The sequence below is a fragment of the Rousettus aegyptiacus genome, unplaced genomic scaffold, assembly GCF_014176215.1.
Source record: "Rousettus aegyptiacus isolate mRouAeg1 unplaced genomic scaffold, mRouAeg1.p scaffold_m13_p_1, whole genome shotgun sequence".
Classification (NCBI taxonomy): domain Eukaryota; kingdom Metazoa; phylum Chordata; class Mammalia; order Chiroptera; family Pteropodidae; genus Rousettus; species Rousettus aegyptiacus.
Genome location: NW_023416284.1, coordinates 28,707,348 through 28,732,120, shown reverse-complemented (window position 1 = coordinate 28,732,120; position 24,773 = coordinate 28,707,348). Strand labels below are relative to the sequence as shown.

Genomic DNA, 24,773 nt, shown 5'->3' with positions numbered 1-24,773 from the left:
TGGCAAAAGCCCTAGTAAGGTCATGGACATGATGTATCCCATTCCTCATTTCCAAGGGGACACTTCGGAAAGCTCAGAGTCCTAAAAGGAAAGTGGACCGCAAATCCCTAAGGCTTTAATTTGCCCTGCAACATTTGAGGTTCTTCCTGACCCACAAACTCTCACCTCACAGAGGCCCCAGAAGCTAGATCCCTGAGTCTTTGGGAAATGCAGATGGCATTTTACATCAGCAGTGTGAGCAGTTCTTTCTTTTTCTTCAAGTAGCCAGTATTGTTTTGAGTAGATAATGGTACTAGACACTGGTAGGTAATAGGGTAGGTTCATGGGTCATTCATATGCCCCACTAAAATACAGCAGTTTTTATCAGGGATTTGGGACAAAGGCAAGTAGGAGTACACATAGACAATATGTCTATACCGATAATACATTCAATAGGGGAGCCATACACAGCAAAGGAGGTTTATGGGGACCTGGAATGACCTGCCCATAGCTGAGCTTAGGCAAAAGAGTCCCAGTGGTAGTGACCTCAAACCCAGAACCAGAGAGCTTTATCTGTTTCCCCCTCATCCTGGAGCCACAGTCACCTGTGTACCAGCAGCCAAAGGCCCAAGAAATGCAATTCTCCCTCGCTTTCAGATTGAACTTTGGCCTTGGCATAGGGCCTCCAGTCCTCCATGAGAACAGAAGGACTGACCCCTAGTCTTATCAGGTAAGATTGGCAGTACTCTGATTCATCTCTGGGGTCACTGAGAACCCCATTGGGTATCCCATGACCTAGTACTTGGCCCTGAATTCCTTTGCCAATCTATCTCCTCCTTTGAGACTGTCTACTGGTAATCAAATTCAGATATCTTTAGGGGGAGACCTTTGCTCAGGTCGTCCAGGAGAGGGCACCATGTTATTACTCTTAGCTGTTCTTTCTCCTGGTCAATCTTTGCTATTTTGCCAGTGGCCACTTTTTCCATGTCTGGGAATTTTTCAGTTAGGACTTGAACTGTGTCTTGGACCAGTTGATCTGACCTCACAAAGAGGTTTAATGAGGCCTGGTGACCTGCACCAGCAGGAGCATCATAGACAAACTTGGAAATCTGAATCAGGCTAACAATCTTACCATCTACTGTTACCATTAAAGACGTGAGAGACCACGAGGACGGCTTGCAGGGACATGAGGGCCTCTGAAGGTGTGGTCCAAACAAGGAACTTGTCACGGGTGGGCCAAACCTGTCAAATACTACCCACTGAGGAAGGAGGTCTTAGATGCTTGCACTCTCCCATCCCCCTCTTCCTCATTGGGAAAAGTGACCACTGTCAGGGCATTTCGAAATAGGAGGTCCATAGTCATGTTACTGAATTCAAGAAGATCATCTTTTTCAGTGTGGAAGCAAACTAACCAAGTCTCTAAGAACAAAGTGATTCGAAGAACTACACTCTCACGGAAGGAATGAGTCTCAATACCACAACGCATCGCAGGACATCCCTTGGTCCCAGGGACCTGCAGAGAGCCAGTAGTTACTGGATGCAATTCGGCATGTGAGGTCTGGCAGTTTGGGGTCCCATTGCTTCAGGACAATAAACAGCATCCAGGGAACTGCTTCAGTAGCTTTCTTAGAGTCCCTTTGTTGGATTTCTGATTTGACCCACCAGACGAGTCTAGACAGGAAGTAGAGGGCAAAGAGGACCAATGGTTCCCCTCAGAACCAAAAACTTCCTGTATCTAATCCACTAGCGCTTCCAAAGGGCCTTTGGTGTGGCGTTGAAAGTGCCCCTTGGGACTCTCAGGCCTTTTATTCTTCCAGAACAACTCTGCACTCAATTGTCCACCCTGCCCGCTGCATCAATTTGAGTTTCCAGATGTCAAAATGATTAGGACAACAAGCCAAGCTGAAGGTAAAAATCAAGACTTTATTCTCTTACTATTACAGTGCAAGAAGAGGTGAAAAGGGAAGGTGCTGGCTTCCTAATGCTTTATTTTCCTCAAGGAACAGCACCAAGCAAGGGTCAGATGAATGTGGGCAGACGGGAGAATTATCTCACTGCCAGGAGCCCCAAACAAAAGGCCCTTGCCTTTTTATGGACCTGGAGGGCCTGAGGGAAGAAGAGGAAGAAGAGCTAGGAGTGGAAAAGTACTGTGTCACAATGAATAAAAGTGCCTCACTAAGGACCCCATGAAGGGCTTCTGATGGAGGTGACCGGACTAAACATGAAAATATGCACATAAGCATGTCTGGCCCACTGGGCCCTGAGTCCTTGCAGCTCCCTTCAGAAAATGTCAATGCCCTGGCTGTATGCTGTGGAGAGGACAGCTTTGCCCATGAGCTGGCCAGGCAGAGCCTTATGGTCAGACCTAAAAAAATCATACCTAGGAATTTTGCCTGGAGCCAGACTCCTCACTCAATTTAAGTGAGGAATTGAAATATTATTCCAATAATATAATTTCCAGTACTTTTGAATCTACCTGCGTGCTTCCCCCATCCAATCCTCTGTCTATCCTCCAGAATTTTCTACTCCTATGAATTCTGTATAAGTAAATTCCCTTGCTTTTCCTTGTATAGATTTATCACAAATGTATATATTCAAAAATTTCTTATGACACTCCTTATAATATCCTGGAACTGGCTTGTTCTCAACTCAACATTACATTGCTAAGATTCAGCCATGTTATCCATATTGTTGCAAGGACCAAACAGAAAAAAATCCATAACCTCACACAAAACTCCTATGCATTATCAACACGCTAGGGTGGGGACGAGACCAGAGAGACAAGAGTTTACTTGGGTCTCCTGTTGAGGGCAGCCACCTAGAAAGAAAAGATAATGCAACCATTCTTCATCATCCAAAACTAACCTGCTGTACAGTGAATTTTTAGACATTAACCAAAACATGAAAAATAGTATCACATTTCCAGCTCACCTAAAAACGCTAACCACTTTCCTCAAATTTTACTAAAAGATTCATATAACAATCCACCAAGGATTTCACATTATATTAAGCACTAAAACCCCCAATCACTAAAATGTAATGAACTCATTGGTAGACATGGTAGTGTGCAGTATGCAATGATACTATACAGTACTGGATGCTAACTGCAGTCTCCTTATGGACCACAACAAACATGCTCTGTGATTGCATCAGTCTGAGCCCAATCAGAGGAGAAAAAGCACACAGTAGTTTAAATGGGAAATTTAATGAATGAATAAACTATGATAAAAGAGTAACTATAAGATGTAAGAGAACACTATATTGTACCCTAGGGCTAAGAGAGAGCATCCAAGGAAACACAAACTTGGAAGTTGGGGTTCAGATCTCACTGAAGAATGTGTAGTTGCAGAAGGCAGAGAGTTTACTGATCTGTAGTCATTGAGGAAGCAGAGCTAGTCCACAGTCACTGATCAAGCTAGAAGCAGCCCTACAGGGTGCAGGTAAGCTGCAGAGATGGACCAGGTGCAGGGGAGAGCGGAGGTGTTGATGTGGGCAGAAGGCATGGAACACACAGTGTCCATGATGGAAGGGCTATGGCGTTGGAAGGGTCAGACCAGACAACCTTGCGAGTTAGCAGAGGGACGGAACTGAGGGCGGTGGTGTGGGTGGGAGGCCTGGAATATGCAGTGTCTGCCTTAAGAGGGGTGCAGGAAGGTGATCACCAGGCTGTGCTGGGGCTGCAATAACGTGGAGCTGGTGAATGAAGAGACAAATAGATCAGTGGAATAAAATAAAGTCTATAAACAAACACAAGTACATATGGAAAATAAGGATATAATAAGCACTGGAGCAAAGATGAGCTTTTAAGAAATTGTGCTGAGACAGCTACTTGACCTACTAGCAAAAGTTAAAATTAGATCTGTACCTCATTCCATACTTAAACGTAAACTCCAAATGGGTCAGATATCTAAAAGTAAAATATGAAACCATACTAGTACTGGAAAAAAAATAGGTGAATTCCTCTATAACCAGAATTTGGAGAAAAAAATTCTGACTACGACTGAAATCCGGATGCGGTAAAAGGAGGAAGTTGGTAAAATTGCATGAAAACAAAAATCTTTCAAATGCAAAAAATACCGATAAAATCAAAAGACATCTGGTGAACTCAAAAATTCAAAGGAAAATACACCAAAACCCAGAGAGAAAAAATGGACAAAATTATGAACAGACGAATCATAAAAAAATTATTTAGATTGTAAATATATGAAAAGAAACCTAATTCTCATTCATAATTTGAAAAGTGCAAATTAAAACTACTATGAAAGAGCAACGTCAGTGGCAATGGTAGAATAGGGAACTCCAAAATTTTTCTCCTCCACTGAAGCAATAAGAACACTGGCAAAAATTGTTAGTATCAACATTTCCGGACCTCGAGAAATTAATCCAAGGCTTGCCGCAATCTGAGGAGCACCTATTCAAGAAAAATGACTAAAAATGACTAAGAATAGTGAGCTTTGTGGCATTTTAACTTGTCCTATTTCCATCCACACCAGAACCATGGTAGCCTTGAAAACCAACAGCCTATAGTCAATGCAGGGGACAGAACAAAACTGGAATTCCTTTAAAGCTCCATTCTGAGAGGATTGTCATTATTTGACCTGTCTGGTGGTTCCCTGGAAGACTCCACTTGCAAGTCCGTATTTGACTGGACTCAGAGCTTGCCCAATATGACCAGCCTTTTTTCTGGAGGCATTTATCAAAACCGATCAGAGGCAATTGTTGAACATCATACCAGCCTGAAGCAGTGGGCAACAGTTGGAAGCAAACAATAAGCTAACCAAAAAGATTACAAAGAACAGCTGGGGAATAAGATGCCCATAAGAGACATCTTAATTGGAAAGATGCAACATCTTCCTGGGAATCTAGAAGGCCATGCACATATATAGGGCTGTGGTCATGCCCACGGCTCTGCATGTGCTCAGGAAAGATCTGAGGAGGCCCTGAGCTCTCATCTCTGGCCAACCTTGAGACTTTGTGCAAGCAAGAAGTGAAGACTAAGATGCAGTTGTCAGCTGCCTGGCTGAATGTTGAAGCTGTGCTGCCCCAATATGCACACGGAGCCTCTTGACGAAACCTGAGAGAAACCTGAGGCCTCTAGGGAAATCTCTGTCCAACCATTAGCTGACCACACAGGTCAGCAGAGACTTGGGTGGTCACACACAACAAAGAGTATGGCCTTTGTGGAATTACTTCATAACAGTCATCAAGCAGATAACAACAAATAACAACCACCAACCCTGGGGTGGGGTGAAATCAGATTTCAGAGTTACCACATTATATTATTTCAAATGTCCAGTTTTCAACAATAAAAGATTATGAAACATGAAACAAAAAAAAAGCATATTTCCCCCATACATCAGGGGAAAAATAGTCAATAAAAACTTCCCATGAGGAAGCCCAGACATTGGACTTACTGAACAAATAATTTAAATCAGCTATTTTAAATATGTCCAAAGAATGGAAGAAAAGTATGAAAATGATTTCTCAGCAAATAGAGAATATCAATACAGAAACAGAAGCAGCTGTATATCCACATGCAAAAGAATGAAGTCACAGCACAGACGAAAATTAATTCAAAATAATCAAAGACCTAAACATAAGAGCTAAAACTGAAATACTTTTAGAACAGGGGTAAATCTTTATGACCTTGAATTAGGCAATGATTTCTTATATATGACTCCAAAAGCACAAACAAACAAATTAAAAATAAACTTCCAAAATTTAAAACTTTAGTGCTTTAAAATACCCTATCAAGAGTATAAAAATACCACCCACAGAGCAGGAGAAAGTATTTGCAAATCATATATTTGATAAAGGTTTAGTATTCAGAATATATAAAAACTCTCACAACTCACCAATAAAAAGACAAATAATCTAAATTTAAAATGAACAAGGGATTCAAATAGACATTTTTCCAGAGAAAATACGAGTGGCCAATTAGCCGTATCTCTAAGAAAAATACCAAAGAGATGTACAAATGGCCAATAAGTACATGAAGGGATACTCAGCATCATTAGTCACTAGGGAAATGCAAATCGAAATCACAGTAAGAGACACTTCACACCCAGTAGGGTGGCTACAATCAAAAGGATAGATAATAACAAGTGTTAATGAAATGTGAAATCTTAACCCTCATACATTGCCAGGGGAACAGTCGCTTTGGAAATAGTGTTGGTTCCTCAAAATTCTAAACAAGTTACCATATGACTCAACAATTCCTCACCTGAGAAAATAAAAAACATATGTCCAGACAAAAACTGTACACAAATGTTCATAGCATCATAATCAAAATGTGGAAACCACCCAAGCGTCCATCAACTGATGGATATAAACAAAGTGTGATATAGCCATATAACGGAATACTCTTCAGCCGTCAAAAGGAATGTAGTCTTAATTCAAGGTTCACGGATGAACCTTGAGAACATTATGCTGAGTGAAGAAGCCAGCCACAAAGACAACATATTGTGATTTCATTAATATGAAGTGCCCAGAATAGGTAAATCCATGGAGAGAGAAGCAGATTAGTGGTTGCCCAAGGCTAGAGAAAGGGGTAAATGTAGAGGTAGTGACTATTAACGGGTGTGGGGTTTCTTTTTTGAGAGTAATGAAAATGTCTTGGAATTAAGTAGTGGTGATTACTGCACAACTTTGTGAATATATTAAAAATACGGAAAGTACTCTTTCAAAGGGTGAACTTTATGTTACATGAATTATTATATCTGGATATTAAATGAACAAATAAATATGCTATACTAATATGGAATCCTGTAACAGAAAAAGGACATTAGGTTAAAAACTAAGGAAATTTAAATAAAGTATGGACTTCAGGTAATAAAAATGTATCACTACTGGTTTATTATTTGTAACAAATGTACCATACTAATGTTCGATGGTAATAAGAGAGGAAAATGAGTATGGAGTCTATGAGAACATTCGGTACAATCTTCCCAATTTTTCTAAAACCGCTCTAAAATAAAGTTTAACTGCCCACTCCCAAGGGAAATAAAATAGTAAGACTATTAAAAGAAAAAAACATTCTCTAGATTATAGTATTGATCATAGCAAATGTCCTTCAATAGAATACTGAAATAAATATGGTACATCCATACAATGGAATTATATGCATTGATTTAAAAGATTCTGGTAGTTCTGTATTTGCTGACACAAAACAGCCTTCAAGATGGACTGACAAGTAAACACGGTAAAAAACCCAACGGTGTTACTTATGTATTATAGATAAGCGTGGAAGGCACATAACAAAAAGTAGCATCACTTCCAAGGAGAGAAGTTCAGAGTGGCAGGTGGACTCTTTGCTCAATAACATGTTCTACCTTTTGAATTTTGTACTATATCTACATATTATCTATTTAAGATGTTTTAATGAAGCAGGCAAAGGAAAAGATGGGGAAAAAAGAGAAGAAATAAAAACTGAAAGTTAGAGGTCTTATTTATCTATCTCAACACTCAGAACAAGTAAAAGTCTGATTTAGAGCTAGAGGTATGAGTTAGCCAGTGAGAACTAATGAATGAATAAATGAATACCTGAAAACCAAAGAGAAACTTGGTTTTTTACACACTATCTGTCCTACCCACCCTGCCCACCCAAAACCTTCTGCGTCCATCCAGGGCTTCATTCTAAAGGCTTCTATCCCATTTCTCCAGAATGTAGGATGCCCTTTAAGAATTCTCTCTCCAGTTTATGGAGGATGGCTGAATTCTACACCAACCCATATAAAAAACGGGTGTGTCCTGCTCTGGATCTGGGCCAGGCCCAGGTAAGTCTTCTTCGGGAAGGCCTTAGCTGCAGGTCCAGAGCCTGAAGCCAGGCAGCTTCCAGCTCCTTTTTGACAAAAGCAAGATCATACCAAGCACTCCGAGATGTTGCCTGTACAATCTTCCAGCAAGGATTGTGGCTGGGTGTTCAGAAGGGACCTATAGAATAAAGTCAGAAAAAAAATGCTTTTCATCTCAAATTCTTCATCCCAAGCAGCTCCTCACAATTTCCTTGACTGTGTAGACCACTGCCGGCCGCCTATCCCATATGTAGTTGCTTACTCTTCAGCCCAGATCTCCCATCCATCCTCCCTAAGACAGCCCAGATGGGCTTCCCAAATGCAATTTAATCACGTTTCTGGGTCAGCCTGTCCTACATTTACCCCAGAGCTCCAGATGGAGTTAAGTGACCATTGGAGACTGTATTCCCAACACTGAGACCCCTAGGCACTCAGTAAAATTTTGATAAATGAGAATGAATCAAACGATTATTCCAATACTGCATGGTCAACATCTGAAAGATCTTTAGAAACCATTTCCCCTTTCCATATCTTATTTCCCATCCTTCTCCCAAGCTCCCTCCCAAACTAGCCCCACTTTACCCTCTGGAACTCCTGCTCTGTAGTCTGAGAACTCCCCCACCTATTCCACTTCTGCCAAGAAGCTTCCTCTTCTGTTTGCCTTCGTATCTCCTGACACATGTCTGCCTTATTCTCTCCATCCCACCCATCTTTGGATCTCTCTCCATAATGTTACTTAAAAATCACTATCCTCCCTCCCCACCAAAATCTTGTTCCATTGGATACTCTACTCTTCTAGTCACTGTTCTACACTCACCTCATTGCTCACTTTCACTTACTCTTAGAATTTGTCACCTGCCTCATCTACTCCTGCTCCACCTTAGCTTTAGCCCTAGTCCTAGGCACTATCCAAGGATGACCAAAATAACACTCTGAACGCTCTGCATTTCCAAAAACCTTCACCTGTAGTCCACTCCACTTCTTTGGCCATATCCTGGATTTCATCACCATTCTACCCCCCAAGACACCTACTCAACATGCTCATCTCCACCACCATTTCTCTTTCAAGCCTCATTCCACTATTCCTAATACACCAGTTATCCCACTTCAGCGGAATCCATCAGCAGCTCTATTGTCTATTCCTTAGCCTTCTCTGGACTTCACATTCTCTCCTACCCTAACCTCACCTTAGACTCCAGGGCCCTCGATTCTCCTGCTATTGTCTTAAACTCCTTTGCTTCTTTGTCCTGCTGTGGCACTTACCTGACAAAACCCCAACCCCTGCTGACTCTTCCATAACTACACAAGCCACTTTCTCCTGATGCCACAGGAGAAAATCCCATAAGAGTAGACTGACACTTCTACAAATTGTCACCAAGTTCAGCCAAGCTCTCACCCTTGCCCCACAATCCGTCTCTTTCTCTAGTCAGCGTACAATCCACCAAGTTAACCACCACCCTTTGAAAAAATGCCTCAAAGAGAAACATCACAAGTGCAGCAGTAGGTTTAAGCAGGAATGTTCAGGGCAACACTGTTCTTGACAAAAAAAGCTGCAAGTGACCCAGTAGAATATATAAACTGTACACTGAGATCATGGAATACTACACAACAGTGAAAAAGAATAACTTCATCTGTATGCTTGACATTAATAATTCTCAAAAGCATAATTGTGAACAAGAAGTAAATTTATAGGACTAGGTAGGCTATGATTCCATTTAAATGGACTTTAAATACAGAGTGACAGGCACTGTTAACTTCCCACCTTAAACAGAGAGAACCATACAAAATACATGAAGCAGTGGGTTTCAGCAATGGGTAACAGGCAGCACAGGACTGTGACCCCTGAGAAATGGGAGGAAAGCTGAAGTAGGGCATAGAAGCCTGAGTTAAGGAAACAGACACCAAAGTTTGAGAAGACAAAGGTGGCTAGAATTTGAGGCAGAATACTTGAAGGGATTGAATTTTTCAGAGACTATGCTAAAGATCTGGAGAGGTATCCCTTTGAGCTTTTGACTAAGTGCTGAGAAAGCATAAGAACTTACCCAAGACTAGTAAGAAGACCACTGAAAAGAAGGAGGCAGGACAATTCCTGGAACTCACAGGGGGCAGCAGACATATATAATATGCATACAGATCAAGCAGAATCTTTGGGATTTTGCCTTAGTGGTGGGGCTAAATTAACTCGAGAGAAAAGGCAGTTCTGGGCCTGTCCTAGAAAAGCTTAAAAGTAAGCCTCATATAAATAAAAATTCCCTAAGTAGAAAAAAAAGCCTCAAAGGGATCCAACAAATTCTAAGAAGTAAAATGCATGCCAGAAGTAAGAGCCAACAGTACTTTAAAGGAATAAAACAAAACCCAGCAACCAACAATGTAAATGCATAATTTATGTGGTATCCAGTAAAAAAATAAGCCATTCAAAGCAGCAGGAAAATAAAAACAATTATTGGGATAAAAATTGATTGATAGACCCAGAAATGACAAAAATGATAAAACTAGCATCTGAGGATGTTTTAACTATGCTTCATATGTTCAAGAAGATAGAGGAAAACATGAACATGATAAGAATAGAAATGGAAAATATAAAAAAAGATCCAGAGGGAATTTCTAGAGATGAAAAATACAGTATCTGAAAATCACACTGGTTGGAACTGATTAGACACTGTGGAAGAAAAGATCAGTTAGCTTGAAGATATCTAAAATGAAGCAGAAAAAGAAAAGGCTGTAAATGGAGAGCATCAGTAACCTGTGAGACAGCATCATGCAGCCTTTTATATGGGCAGATTGTGTCAGGAGAAGGGTGCAGATAGGAAACAAAAATTGACAAAACAATGGCCAAAGTTTTTACAAATTTTATTAAGACTATAACCTTTGAAGAAGTTCAATGAACCTCAAACACAATAACAAAGCTCGAAACCACATTAAACCAATCACTGTAGTTTAAAAATAGATACATATTATGGTCAAAGCATAGAAAAGCAAAGGCAAGATTATCCAAAATTCAGGATAGTGTTTACCTCTGTGGAGAAGGATGAATGGATGTGATCAAAGTTCAAAGGCTTCAAATGTATTAGCATGAACTTTTTCTCAAGTGACTTAAAGGGCAAATAAGTTTTTACTTTTATTCTTTAAATTGCATATACACAATTTTTTGCATGTATAACAGAACATAATAAACAAAATAAATTAGTGAAGTTCGTCCATTCTCCTGAGTTATCTATAGCACAAGCCAAAAACCTGAGTCATCCCTGAACACTCCATCAATCAGTCCAATTAATTCTCTCAGTCTTTCTTGTCTCCCACCTCCCCTGCTACATCCTGGTCCAAGCCTCCTTCAACTGTACCTGGATCACTGAAAACTTCCTCTTCCTGAAAGCAGTCAAAGAAACCATTTTTAAATATGATTATATCTCTTTAGTCTGAATCTATTAATCTTGCCCCACTGGCTATCCGAAGTAACAGAGATAAGTAAATTGCCCAAGGTCACACAGCCAGGAAATGGCAGACAGGATTCAAAATCCTTCTTACTGGAGAGCCCAGTTTTTCCCACCCACTATCATGCCTTGAGCTGAAAAATATAATTCTGGGAAAGTCTTAACCCCAGGCTGGTGTAAAGTAACCACTGGTTAAAGGATAGGTTGATTTTTTTTCTCCTCCAATTACCCCATCACCATGGAGGGGACCTAGTGCCCAGGTGGGAATGAGAGCCCCTTGAGTACTCAGACCTCAGGCCCTGGGGCCCATAATTGGGTCACAAACACATGCTCTCTGCCCCAATTTTTTAAATCGTATTTACTCCCCTCGCTTGCAATTTGGGTGAAAGCACATGGAGGCCCGGTCCAGGTTCACTGGGCCATTAGGGGAACAGACTGACGTGGCCGTGTAGCACAGCATTGGGGTGGCAGTAAGAGGGGCAGGGGCAGGCACAGCCAAGGCCGTAGGACTTCTCCAGATGCTCCAAATAAATTTGAGTCCACAAAGATTCAGACGTTCTCCTTGGCAGCTTTGAGTGTCTTCAGAATTTTTGTTTGTTATCTTTCCACCCTGCAGCAAGGCATTGTCATGCTCTGAGTCCTTAGTGTCCAACACTGGGAATGAGCAAGAGCAGATGTCCAGGAAATAGGTCTGGCTAATCTCCATGAGCTCTTTAGGGCTGACTCAGGCACCTCCTTGAGAAGTCTTTCATCCCAGACATACCCTTTTCAACATGAATCTCCATAGCTGTTAAAGTTCTCTGTATTGTGGGCTTTAAACTATTTGCCAAATGAATGGAGGCTTGCAGGCTTACTCTCCTCTGAGTAGCTGCTAGATCCAGTGGAATTCTTTCTTTTTCATTCACCTGCTCAGTGTATTTCAACATTTAAGGGATTACTGGATGGTACATACACTCGCTTACTGAGTTCAAAGGTCACCTCCTCCAAGAGGCCTTTCTGACCTTCCCTTTTATGTGCTCCTCTTCATGGCTTCGGTACCTAGGTGGATCTCATCTCTTAGTTAAAGAGATAGATAAAGTAGATAGATCCTGGTCGGGATCCCAGATCTGTCTCTTGAAAGCTTGGGCAAGTTCCTATTAGCTTTGCTGGTCAGTGAAATGGTTGGCTGATAAGTCCAAAAATGAGGTCCTGAACTACCAGGCTCAGTTGCCAGGATAGCCATTATGCCCTCAACCCTTAGAGAAGAAGGGCAGGACATTTGCTGGTCTGAGTACCTGGGCTCTGTAAGAGGAGGAGGGGAAGTTACAGTGGGGTCCATCCTTCTCTGCCCCAGTCTAATGTCTTCTAGAAAAGAGAGCCTAAAACAAGAATTAAGTACTGATGTTTGATTTGGGTGGTGTAAACCCCAAGGTACCGAAAGTGAGAAAAGGGAAGCAAGGCGGGGAAGAATGGAGGTAATAACAAAGTGATAGCAGGTGGAGTTCCGCTTCATGACAAGCCTTGAAGAAGCACAGCAGGTGTGTCCACTGGCTACTTGGGAGATCTCCACATCGGCTGTTCCATTTGGAGTTACGGTGCCTTGCAGCAATTCAGAGAGTTAAGAAAGAGGGAATTTATCTGCCCGGCTCTCCCCTATCTCCCATTGGTCAAATGTTTCCCCAGGAGCATTAACTTCCACACACTTCTGGGTTGCTAGTGGCTACTTGAGATGCCAGATCCTGTGCCCTATGGTGGGGCATTCCACCCAAGTTTGGAAGTAGTAGGAGGAGACAGAAACCCTGGGAATGTGGCTGGTGAGTGCTGGACAGAATATGATTCAATACATATACTGTGTCCAAACAGTGTAATACAGTTTTTCTCATTTACCAGAAGAGAAACATGGCATAGTGATCAAAGACCAAAGTCACATGGCTAGTAAGTAGTAAATTCAGGATTTGAATATAGCCTGGCTCTGGAAACTGTGCAAGACCAAGATAAAGAACTTGGACTTTATGTAGCAGGCAAAAGAGAGTCACTGAAGAGTTTTAAGCTAGGGAGTGACAAGATAAAGATCTTTTAAAATAAAGCGCCCAATCTCTACTTTGCTCCATCTTCCCATGTGGCTAAACTCAGCAAAAGTAGGTGGCCCCAGAGAGGTAAGGGCATCCAAGCTAGTTTTTGAAGAGTCCCTGACTGGGTCCAGAGCTCACATGTGTTTCAACACTGCCTCATAATCTTTCTTGGTCTTCATCTAAGCCTATACCTACCAAAGAAACTAGCTGGTCAGAGGCAGGCATGATATGGGTGCAAAAGATAAAATGAGGGAAGACGAGGTAGACCTAAAGACCAGGAACAGGAGGACCAGCCATCTGTCCATTGTCGGCCTGTGGGCCAGGGGATCCTGGCATCCGCAGATGAGTCCTTTGGTGTTGCCTGAGATGGTCAGATCTCATGAACTGTCGGCCGCACTGATCACATCTATGTGGTCGGTATCTGGTGTGTATCCTCATATGTCGTCCAAGCTCATCAGAACGAAAGAAAGACCACGTACAGCTTGCCCATGTACATTTATAGGGCCTCTCACCTGAGGAGGAAAGGTGACAAGGGAGGGAAGGAATTAAGTAGAGGAATTTAGGCCAGCAGGTGGGAAGGAAAGGTTTAGACTCTAATGAGGCAGAGCAGTCAAGGTTGAGGGATCAAAAGGGAAAACATAAGAAAACAGTGAGGAGGCGACACAATTAGCAATCTCCATCATCTTGGCAGTCATTCTGGACTGTGCGAAAGCAAGTTGGTGTGAACAATATAGCTTGACCCCCAGCTTGAAGAATGATAGGCTAATCCCCAACCATTATAAAACAGTGGTCCGGCACAAATCTAAAGTCCAGACACTACTCTACCCCACCCGTCTGACACTTCATTCACCTGTGTGTTTGCGCTGGTGACTCACGAGGTGGGAGCGTTTAGTATAAGCTTTTCCACAGTCTTCATACTGGCAGCAGTAAGGCCTTGAAACCGGGGAGCTCTTCTTGGGAGCCCTTTCCTGGGCCCTGGAGTTCTGCTCTGTTCTCTGTGGAGCATGTATGTGCTGCTCAGGTCGGAATGGATCTTCCCGGAAGGCTGGCTGGCTCCCAAAAGAATCCTGGGATTCTAAAGCCAGCAATGATGGGGATCCAGCTGGGGGCATTCTGCAACTGTGGGGATCTCTAGGGGGCAACATCTGAGCCAAAGAGGGGAGCATTGCCTCAGTGGAAGGCATGGTTGGTGCCAATAACATTTCGGGTGCTAAAGAGTCTCTGTTAGAAGGTACTGTTGGGGGGCCAGAATAAGGCATTGTTGGAGCCCTGAGGTGGGACACCATTGGGATTCCACTGGGAGCTGAGACTGGTGGCCCACTGGGGGGCATCCTTAGATTCCCACTGAAGGTCATGGCCATCCCTGGAATATTGGGCTCTCCCAAGGGCATTATCTGGGGCCCCTTTAAAACCATCATTCCTGGTTGAGAGGGAGATATTCCCTGACAGTAAATCGTCTGGGAAGGTGCGAGAGTCACTTGGGGGCTGTAGTTCACACCATGCTCAGGCAGCAATACACTGAACTGTGACCCCATTTCACTCTCATTCTGCCTGGGTGCATCAGTAGAGACCAAGGGGATCCTCTCCAGCTGTGGGCACTGAGGGAAGTGTGGAATGCCTGATGCGCCATGGTTCCAAGACGTGTGCACTCTACTGCTTTCGGGAGATGGAGACATGCCCAAGATGCAAACTGACTTCTCAGTATCCTTGAAGAGAGAGAGAGTCAGGTGAAATTCACCCTAGCTATAATTCCAGTTCCACATGTCCCTCTTCCCCAAGTCCAGACCCCACCTGAATGCAGGTCTCCATTTCTCTTGCTTAAATTATTCTGCCTCCAGGCCATTCTCCAGCTTGAGTTTTTCTAAGACGCAGGTCTGGCTGACAGCACAGTGGAAGCCTAAGTGTAAGTGTGACTCATGCCACTTTTCTTCTTTGGCACATTTTTTGGGGTTTTATTTCATAAAAAGCAACAAAGAGAGCAAATAAAGTATTCCACAGCCTACCCCTTCAACAAAACTCTGAGAAAACCTTCAAACTCCAAATTATATTTAAGTGTGAGGATGAAAATAACATCCATCCCAAGCCAACAGAATGGGTACAGAAAGCCACTAAGGCAGGTAGAATGGGGGCTTCAGATAGGTGCTGGCTTTAGCAAAACTTAGAAACCCTCTGCAAATATTTCCCTACAGAACAGAGTCTCACCTGAGTGGGAACTGCTGTGGACAAGTCCAAGATCAAGGATTAGAGGAGGTAGGAAAAAGAGGCAGCGGCTAAAAATCACTTTTTAAAGGGGTGGGGATTGTTTTGGAAGTCAGGACAAGCCATATCCCTTGATGATGGACTGGCATGAGGAAAAGAATGGATTCGTGGTAGAACCTCTTGCAACAGATAGGACCAAAAATAATTTTAAAAAATTGTCCATTACTGTAGCAACAGAGAGAGCTCATGAGCTGAGAAACTGGAAAAGCTACACCGCACCACACCTCCCATCAACTTTCATCCACTTCTCCCTTGGGACAGTGAAGAAAAGACCAATCCATTCAAATATGAAGACCAAAACATAAGTTAAAAAATATAGGATCCATAAGAGATGCTAAAGCATCGAAATGGAAATTAAAGATTACAATTTTCAAAAGAAAAAGAAAATTCACCCAGAAAAATGCTGCCACAGATATCAAGTTCAGCAACATTCAAACACACACACACACAAAAGCAAACTTATGAAAGCAATGGCAGCTTTGACACTGATTACAGGAACACAGAGCAAAAACAGAGGAATCCAAGAAAGTTATGTCCAAACATAACTGGCTATGTGTTAACATTAGAGGAGAGGGAGGAGCAGTAAGAGGTGCTAGCAGGGCTTATGTGGTGGAGCAATGTTTCACAGGTCTTTACTTTGTGATAATTCATTCGGCTGCACACTTGAAATGTTTATACTGCTAAACTTTTAAAGAAAACACCAATGTTTTTCAAATTCTTCCCAAATCTTGAAGAGGGGTGAATATTTCCTAACTCATTCTATGAGCCCAAAAGTGCTAATACTAAAGCCTGACGAAAACATCACCAAGTAAAGAAAATAAAAGACCAAGATATTTTATGAGTACAGATGAAAAAAATCTTCAACAAAAAACTAGCAAACCAAATCCATCAGCACATCAAGTGGGATTATACAACACGATAAAATGGAATTCATCTCAAACACAAGGGTGATTCAACATATGAAAACCAATGTAATATACTACATAAGTAAAATAAAGAAAAAAACCTTAATGTAGAAAAAAGCATCTGAAACAATCCAACACCCTTTCATGATTTAAAAAAAAAAAAAAAACCCTCAAAAAACTAGCAACAGAAAGAAGCTTCCAACATAATAAAGGGTATTTATGAAAAACCCACTGCTAACATTACACTCTATGGTAAAAGACTGAAGGCCTTTCCTCTAATATTAGGAACAAGACAAGGATGCCCACTTTTACCACTGATATTCAACATTATATTGGCAGGTCTAGCCAGAGCAATTATAAGCAAGAAAAAGAAATAAAAGGCATCCAAATTGAAAAAGTAAAACTATTTCTGTTCTCAGATAATACAATCTTTAAACAATCCAAAAAGGAAATTAAAAAAACTCAATTTATGATATCATCAAGAATTAAATACTTAGAAATAACTAAAGGTTAACCTAATCATTGAAAACTACAAAATTACAGAAATGAAAGAAATCAAAGACTTGCCAAAACTAATCCTGAAAAAAGAATGAAACTGAAAGAATTTTATACTTCCTGATTCAGAACTTACTGAAAAGCTACAGTAATCAAAGCAGTATGATACTGGCATTAATAGCCCGATAAAGCAACAGAAAGACACAGAGCCCAGAAATAAACCCACACGTATATGGTCAAATGACTTTATACGAGGGTGCCAAGACCCTTCAATGGGGAAAAGACAGTATAACTGGATATCCGCATGCAAAAGAATAAAGCTGGACCCTTACTTAACGCTACATACAAAAATTAACTCAAAATGAATCAAGACCTAAATGTGAGCTAAAACTATAAAACTCTAAGAAGGAAACATAGGGGGAAGCTTCATGACACTAGATTTGGCAATGATTTCTCAGCTATGACACCAAAGGCGCAGGCAACAAAAGAAAAAACTGACAAAATTGGACTTCATCAAAATTTTAAAAAATTTTTGCATCAAAAGACGTAGCAACAGTACAGAGGCAACTAACAGAATAGGAGAAAATACTCAGAAATTACACATCTGATAAAGGACTAATAATGTCCTGAATCTATTTTTAAAAACTCCTAAAACTCAATGAAAAAACAAACAACTCAATGCAAAAATGGGCAAAAGACCTGACTAGGCATTTCTCAAAAAACATACAAATGGCCAATAAACACATGAAAAGATACTCAACATCACTAATCACTAGGGAAATGAAAACCAAAACCACACCCATTAAAATGATGATTATCAAAAAAAAAAAGTGTTGGCAAGATGTGAAGAAACTGGAATCCTTGTGCACTGCTATTAGGAATGACTTTTCAAGCAACTATGGAAAACAGTATGTCGGTTTCTCAACAAATTAAAAATAGAATTAGCATGACCCAGCAATTCCACTTCTGGGTATATACCTGCACGAATTAAAAGCAGGAACTGGAATGGATATTTGTACACTCATAGTCAGGGCGGCATTTTTACAATACGGAAAATATGGAAGCAACTCAATTGTCCATCGACAGATGAACGGATAAACAAATGTGGTATATACATACAATAACATATTCAGCTTAAAAATGGAAAGAAATCCTTGAAGACATTATGCTAAGTGGAATATACCAGTCACAAAAGGACAAATGAGATATGATTCCACTTATCTGAGTTACTTAAGGAAGTCAAATCCAAAGAGACAGAGTAAAGTGACTATCAGGGACTTGGTGGGGAGTAGGTGAGGAGGAAGGGAGATTGGGAAGTCATGGATAATAGTCAAAAAGTTTCAGTTTGGGAAGATGAATAAAGTTCTGTATCCATTTATGATCAAAACACTTAACAAAATTGGTATAGAAGTAAAGTGCCTTAACATAATAAAGGCTATATACGACAAACTCTCAGCCAACATTATACTTAATGGTGAAAAACTAAAAACCTTCCCTCTAAGATCAGGAACAAGACAAGTCTGTCCACTATCACCACTATTATTCAGTATAACACTGGAGGTTCTATAGAGTGCAATAAGGTAAGAGAAAGGTATAAAAGGCATTCGAGTAGGAAACGAAGAAGTCCAACTGTCACTATTTGCAGATGACATGACACTATGCAGAAAACCCTAGACTCCACAAGAACAATACCAGAAGCAATAAGCAAATACATTAAAGTTTCTGGATACAAAATCAATTGTTCAAAAATCCATAGCTTTCCTTTATTCTAATAAGGAATTGTCAGAAAAAGTGGGAAAAATAATTTCTTTTGTAATTGCAACAAAAAGAATAAAACACCTAGGAATAAATCTAATGAAACATGTTAAGGACCTATAAAATGAAAACTATAAGACCCTATTAAAAGAAATCAAAGATACAAAGAAATGGAAAGATATTCCATGTTCTTGGATTGGAAAAATCAACATAGTTAAATGAATTTATTACCTAAAGCATTATACAGATTTACTTCAATCCCCATCAAAATCCCATCGGCATTTTTTAAAGATATGGAACAAAATATCATCAGGTTTATAGAGAAGCACAAAAGACTCTGACTTGCCAAAGCCATCCTGAGAAAAAAGAACAAGGCTGGAGGCATCGCTCTGTCCGGCTTCAAATTATACGACAAAGTAATAATAAACAAAATGGGACGGTATTGGTAGAAAAACACACACAGACCAGTGGAACAGAAGTAAACCCATATTTATATAAGCAAATAATTTTTGACAGAGGAGCCAAAAACATACAGTCGAGAAAGAAAAGCCTCTTCAATAAAAGGTGCTGAGAAAACTGGAAAGTCACCTGCAAAAGAATGAAACTAGACTGTTGTCTATCACCATATGCCAAAATTAACTCAAAATGGATTAAGGACCTGAATATAAGATCTGAAACAATAAATCACATAGAAGAAAACATAGGAATTAAACTCATGGACCTTGGACTCAAAGAGGATTTTATGAATTTGACCTCAAAGGCAAGGGAAGTAAAAGCAAAAATAAATGCACGGGACTACATCAAACTAAAGAGCTTCTGCACAGCAAAAGAAACCATCAACAAAGAGACAACCATCCGAATGGGAAAATATATTTGCAAGCAACGCCTCCGATAAGGGCCTAATATGCAAAATATACAAAGAACTCATACAACTCAATAACGACAAACAACAAACAATCCAATTAAAAAATGGGTAGCGGACCTGAACAGACACTTCTCCCAAGAAGACATACAAATGGCCAACAAACATGAAAAGATGCTCAACAACGCTAGCTATTAAGGAAATGCAAATCGAAACCACAATGAGACATCATCTCACATCTGTTAGAATAGCTATAATCAATAGGGCAAGTAATAACAAGTGTTGGAGAGGATGTGGGAAAACAGGAACCCTCATACACTGCTGGTGGTACTGCAAATTGGTACAGCCACTATGGAAAACAGTATGGAGATTCCTCAAAAAACTAAGAATTGATCTACCATATGATCCGGCAATCCCTCTACTGGGTATTTACCCTAAAGACTTGGAAACCCATATCCAAAAAGTTATTTGCACACTGGTGTTCATAGCAGCATTATTCACGGTGGGAAGGACATGGAAGCAACCAAAGTGTCCTACAATAGATGATTGGATAAAGAAGCTGTGGTACATATACAATAGGATATTACTCAGCCATAAGAGATGAAATACTGCTATTTGTGACAACAAAGATGGACCTCGAGATAATCATGCTAAGCAAAATAAGCCAGACGGAAAAAGCTGAAAACTACATATTGCTTATATCTGAGATATAAACCTAAAAGCAACAAAGAGGGGGGAGAGAGGAGGTAGATGGGGTAAAAGTCAAATATATGGTGACAGAAATCTAACTGTGGGTGGTGAACACACATTACTGTTGAATTGAATTATACATTTGAAACTTACTAGATTTCGTTAACCAATGTCACCATAAAAATAAAAAAGTTATGGAGATGGATGGTGGTGACAGCTGCCCAGTAATGTAAATGTGCTTAATGCCACCAAACCATACATGTAAACATGGTTAGGATATTTTTATATTATGTAGATTTTACAATTTTTAAAAAAAGTTTTAAAAAGTTTGAGAATCAAAAAGAATAATGATTGATTTTAACAGATCAAATCTGAAAATTTATGAGCCAAAAATGACAAAGAGTCAGCTATTATCCCAGTTTCAGACATTGCGAATTGAAGTGAAAGAATTAAGCATTTATTGTCTTTCTGGTAGAAAACTTATTTCCAAATCACCAAATAAGTTCAGTTGTTTACAAAAAAATCCTACTTTACGGAAGAATACACACTAGTAAATGTAGATGGAATGGTGGAATTGAAAAATCATTATTTTAAAACCCCTAATAAAAAACTTTTTTTTGAAAAAGTAAGATTTATTGAAAGTACATTTTAGAAGAAAAAGGGCTATGCTAAGGAAGGCTACAGCCCTGTGGAATCTGAGAGATGAAGAGATAAGACAGTACACCCCAAGGGAGGAGCGGGTTTTCAGCATAGAAAACTCTAAAACCCCTACTAAAACTTTTGATTGAGGAAAAATATTTGGTTCAAACCAGTAGGGGAAAGATTGGTAAGGAACTAGGATGGTTGAATACCTCCAAGGTAACATTACATAGATTAATTTCCGACTGCAAGGCTAAAGATAAGTTTGAATAGAGAGGTCAATTAGGCTTTTTGCTATCTTAATTTAAGGGTCAAGCCTAGTGTCACCAAATGTGGGGAGCCAGATGAGTCAGTCTCCTGATACAGTAATGCAAGATGAAGCTTACTGTACCTATGAGGCATTCTTACCAAAAATAAGAAATCAGATTAAGCTTTAAACTTTAAGACATAATTGAGATAATACAAGAGAGAGATGATCAAACTAAATTATACCATGAAAAAGCAACATGATAAATTCAGAAGAAAAACATTCTATAAGACAAAAATTAGGATCATGAAAAAAGAAGTCAGTCAGAAAAAACTATTCTAATTTCAGAGACTCAAGGGACCTAATATCCAGATGCATAGTTTGGCCTTAAATTGAATACTAGTTTGGACACATCAGCTCTAAAGAACATTTTAGGGACAACCAGGGGAATTTAAATAAGAATTGCATCTGAGATGATATTAAATGATTACTATTAATTTTGATAGGTTTGGTAACATTTTGACTATGGATGGAAAAAAATTTTAAACCGTAGAAGGGTTGAGATTTTATGTTTCATTCACCACTATATGCTCAACAACTAGCATAAAATAGGCACGTAACAGGCCCCAGATAAATGTCTATTGGATGGGTATTTCTGGAGTGCTCAGCCCCTTTCCCTTCCTTCTCAGTAAGTTCACAGGCAAATTTCTTTGGAGGTGTCTAAACACACTTTCACCACTACCTCATCTTATTATTCCCTCAAATTCTCTCTAGACCCTAAAACCAGTTTGCATAAAGATCACTAAGTCCAAAACCTTGCTTGACCTCTCAGGAGCTTTTGAACCTCCTGGCCACAGTCTTCTTGAAATGTTTCCTTCCTTTGGCTTTAGGAATGCATTGCGGGAACACACTGACAGCTTGCCTCATTTTTCTCTTTCCCTTCTCCCTGGCCCTCTGCCCTCTCCATCTACCCTTTGCAGGTCTCCTAGATGCTATTCTCTGTGCAGTCTTTCTCATGCTAATGATCCATTTTGGTTTATATTCTAGTTATTCTTAAATCAATAGCTCTGGGGCAGACCTCTCCTGAACCTTCCAGCAGCATAATGCTTAGTCTGTTTGGATAGCCCACGGGCACCTTGGAGTATATCCGAAACTCAGGACCGTCCTTACCCACCCCTCAACCCACCTCCAGGGGAAAAACTAATCTATTAATCCTGTTTCTTCTCATCCTTTGCTCTCGTAGAAAATGTCACCACTATTCCTTACCTAATTGTGCAAGCCATAAATCTATGCTGTTCTGGGTGCCTCCCTCCCCATCTGGATCCAGGTTAACTACCCGCTTGCCGTCTCTACCTCCAGAACGTCTCCACATCTCCATCTCGGCTCTCACCTCTCTAGTTAGGTCGCCATTTTAATTCCCGCTTGGATTATCACAACAGATTTTTAACTATTACCCTTGAATTCTGTTCACATGCACCAAGGCACTCTTAAAAAATTTAAAAAAAAAATGAAAACCTGGGTTGAAAACAGAAATGCAAATATAATTGTGACTGATCGTGGTTCAACTCATCGCCACCTAGTCCACGGTCTCATACTCGATCTTTCACTTCCTCCAAAGGCAGACTCTGGTCTCAGAACCTGCAAACCCTTCACTTGGCCAGTTCTCCAGCCCCAGACCAAATTCGAAGCTGTCTTCACCTCCTAAATCAGATCAAATATCTCTATTTGCTCCCGTGGCCTCTACTTGTACTTCTCCGTCACAATTTGTACACTTAAAATTATTCTGCCCTTTATTATAAAGCGGTATAATATGGTAAACTCACCATTGTATTCCCAGGGTCTGACAAAGGCCTGCCACTTGGTAGGGCTTCAACAAATACTTAATACTTCCTCCTGCACGCTTCCCGCTGACTTCCTAACTTCCCTTCTTTCTTCAGTACTCAAGCCCCTCTCCTGGAAGTTGCCTGGAACCATTTTACCCCCAGCACCCGGCACAGGCGTTAAGGCTCGGTGACTAGTAATTGAATAAACGACACGTGATTTCGGTCCTTGATTTCCCATTCCTCCCAACCCCTTCTCTCAATTCGTATTGCCCAGATCTCTGCTTCCCTCCACTCTCCCAGCCGTCATCCCAGCCCTCACACCCTGCCCTGGGGTTGACGCCTGACCCACCTCGGTGAGCTGACGCTGAGCTGCCTGCCACTGGCCCAGCCCCTCGGCCTCCTGCTCCATCTCAGCCTGGGATCCGCTGCGCCTCGGGACTGTGCGCGGGTCCAGACCGCATCAGAGCAGAACTGAGCCCCGCCGCCCCGACGTCGCAGGTCGGGTGTAGTGGCACCTTCACGCCACAATCACAGCGCTCGACTTCTACTTCCCGCCGCGCTAGGGTGGGGGAGGGGGCGGAGCCAATGGCCGCACCCACCACCCACCCGCGAGCATCTATCTGCCCCACCCCGCCTGGCTCAGCCTGCCCAGACACCACAGGGCCACTAACTTGAGACCTCAGACCTCCATCACTTCTTAAGTTTTATATCTGGCCCACCCAACCTCCCCTTCCACCCTTTAATCTGAGCATCACCGCCAAATAGGGATGAGGACACCGAGGTTTCAGATTCCCGCCTGAAACAGGGAAGGAGGCTGGAAAGAGTGGTAGATCTGGGTGCAGGGCGTCTGCAGACGGTGGAGTCTCCACCACCACCCTACCAGGTCAGGGCTTTTGCCACCTGCTCCCCAAGGCCTGAATTTTCTCCACCACGTACCTCTGACCCTTGTGAGTACCAATCCAAGACTGGGAGTTCCATGATACAACATCTTTATTCTACTATACTTATTGAGTACCTATTGTATCCAAACGCTTTTTTGGAAGTAGGGATGCAATGGCAAACAAGACAGAACAAACTTACTGTCAAGGAATTTTCATTCTAAATGGGCAGACAAGAAATGAACACAATAAAGTCAAATATAATTTTAGACGGTGGTGAGTGCTATGGAAGTAACATACCAGAGAAATGCGAGCTGAGAACTAAGAGCTTAAAAGGAGCCAGGCATAGGAAGATTGGAGGGATCTGAGGCAAGAAAGAGCTTGACTTGCTAGAAGGAAAATAGGACAGCTAGGTGACCTCCTGACTTTGAGGAAGGAGGAGAGAAGAACGAGATGAGGACAGCGATGAGAAGTGTTGAAGATCATGGACAGTAGTTTGGATTTTATTCTAAGTGTGATGGGAAGCCACTGAAGGATTTTAAGCAGGAATTTGATGTGATCTGATTTAAGTTTTTAAAATAATCACTGGGTTCCTTTGAGGCTTATGGATTATAGAGGACAAGATGGAAGCAAACACACCAGTTAGAAAGCTAAAGGAGCTCTCCAAGAAAAAGATGTCAGCGGTGAGGGCTGGTGGTGGTGATTACAGAATATTTTTTTAATTAAATGAGACAGGGGTTGGTAGTGGATTGGAATGGTAAGAGGCTGGGAGGAAAATAGGCATCAAACATGATGCCTAGATGACTGGCTTGAGCACCTGAGTGATGACTACACCATATGGTGATATGGAAAAATGGGAAGAGGAACAAATTTGGAAACAGCTGAAATAAGATTTCCATTTTAGACACATTAGTTTTGAAATGGCTATTAAATGCACTCAGGGAGAGGCCAGAACTGTAAATGTAA

At 41.1% G+C, this 24,773-nt stretch overlaps 1 protein-coding gene across 1 annotated transcript; it reads right to left on the bottom strand.

Annotated features, from left to right (window-relative positions):
- Nucleotides 1-13,385: 13,385 nt before the first annotated feature.
- Nucleotides 13,386-23,341, bottom strand: KLF17 (Kruppel like factor 17). The gene is made up of 3 exons (XM_016123481.2): nt 23,279-23,341; nt 14,105-14,960; nt 13,386-13,766 (listed from the first exon to the last, which is right to left on the bottom strand). The coding sequence occupies exons 1-3, from the start codon at nt 23,336-23,338 to the stop codon at nt 13,522-13,524; spliced, it is 1,161 nt and encodes a 386-aa protein (XP_015978967.2). The 5' UTR covers nt 23,339-23,341; the 3' UTR covers nt 13,386-13,521.
- Nucleotides 23,342-24,773: the final 1,432 nt, after the last annotated feature.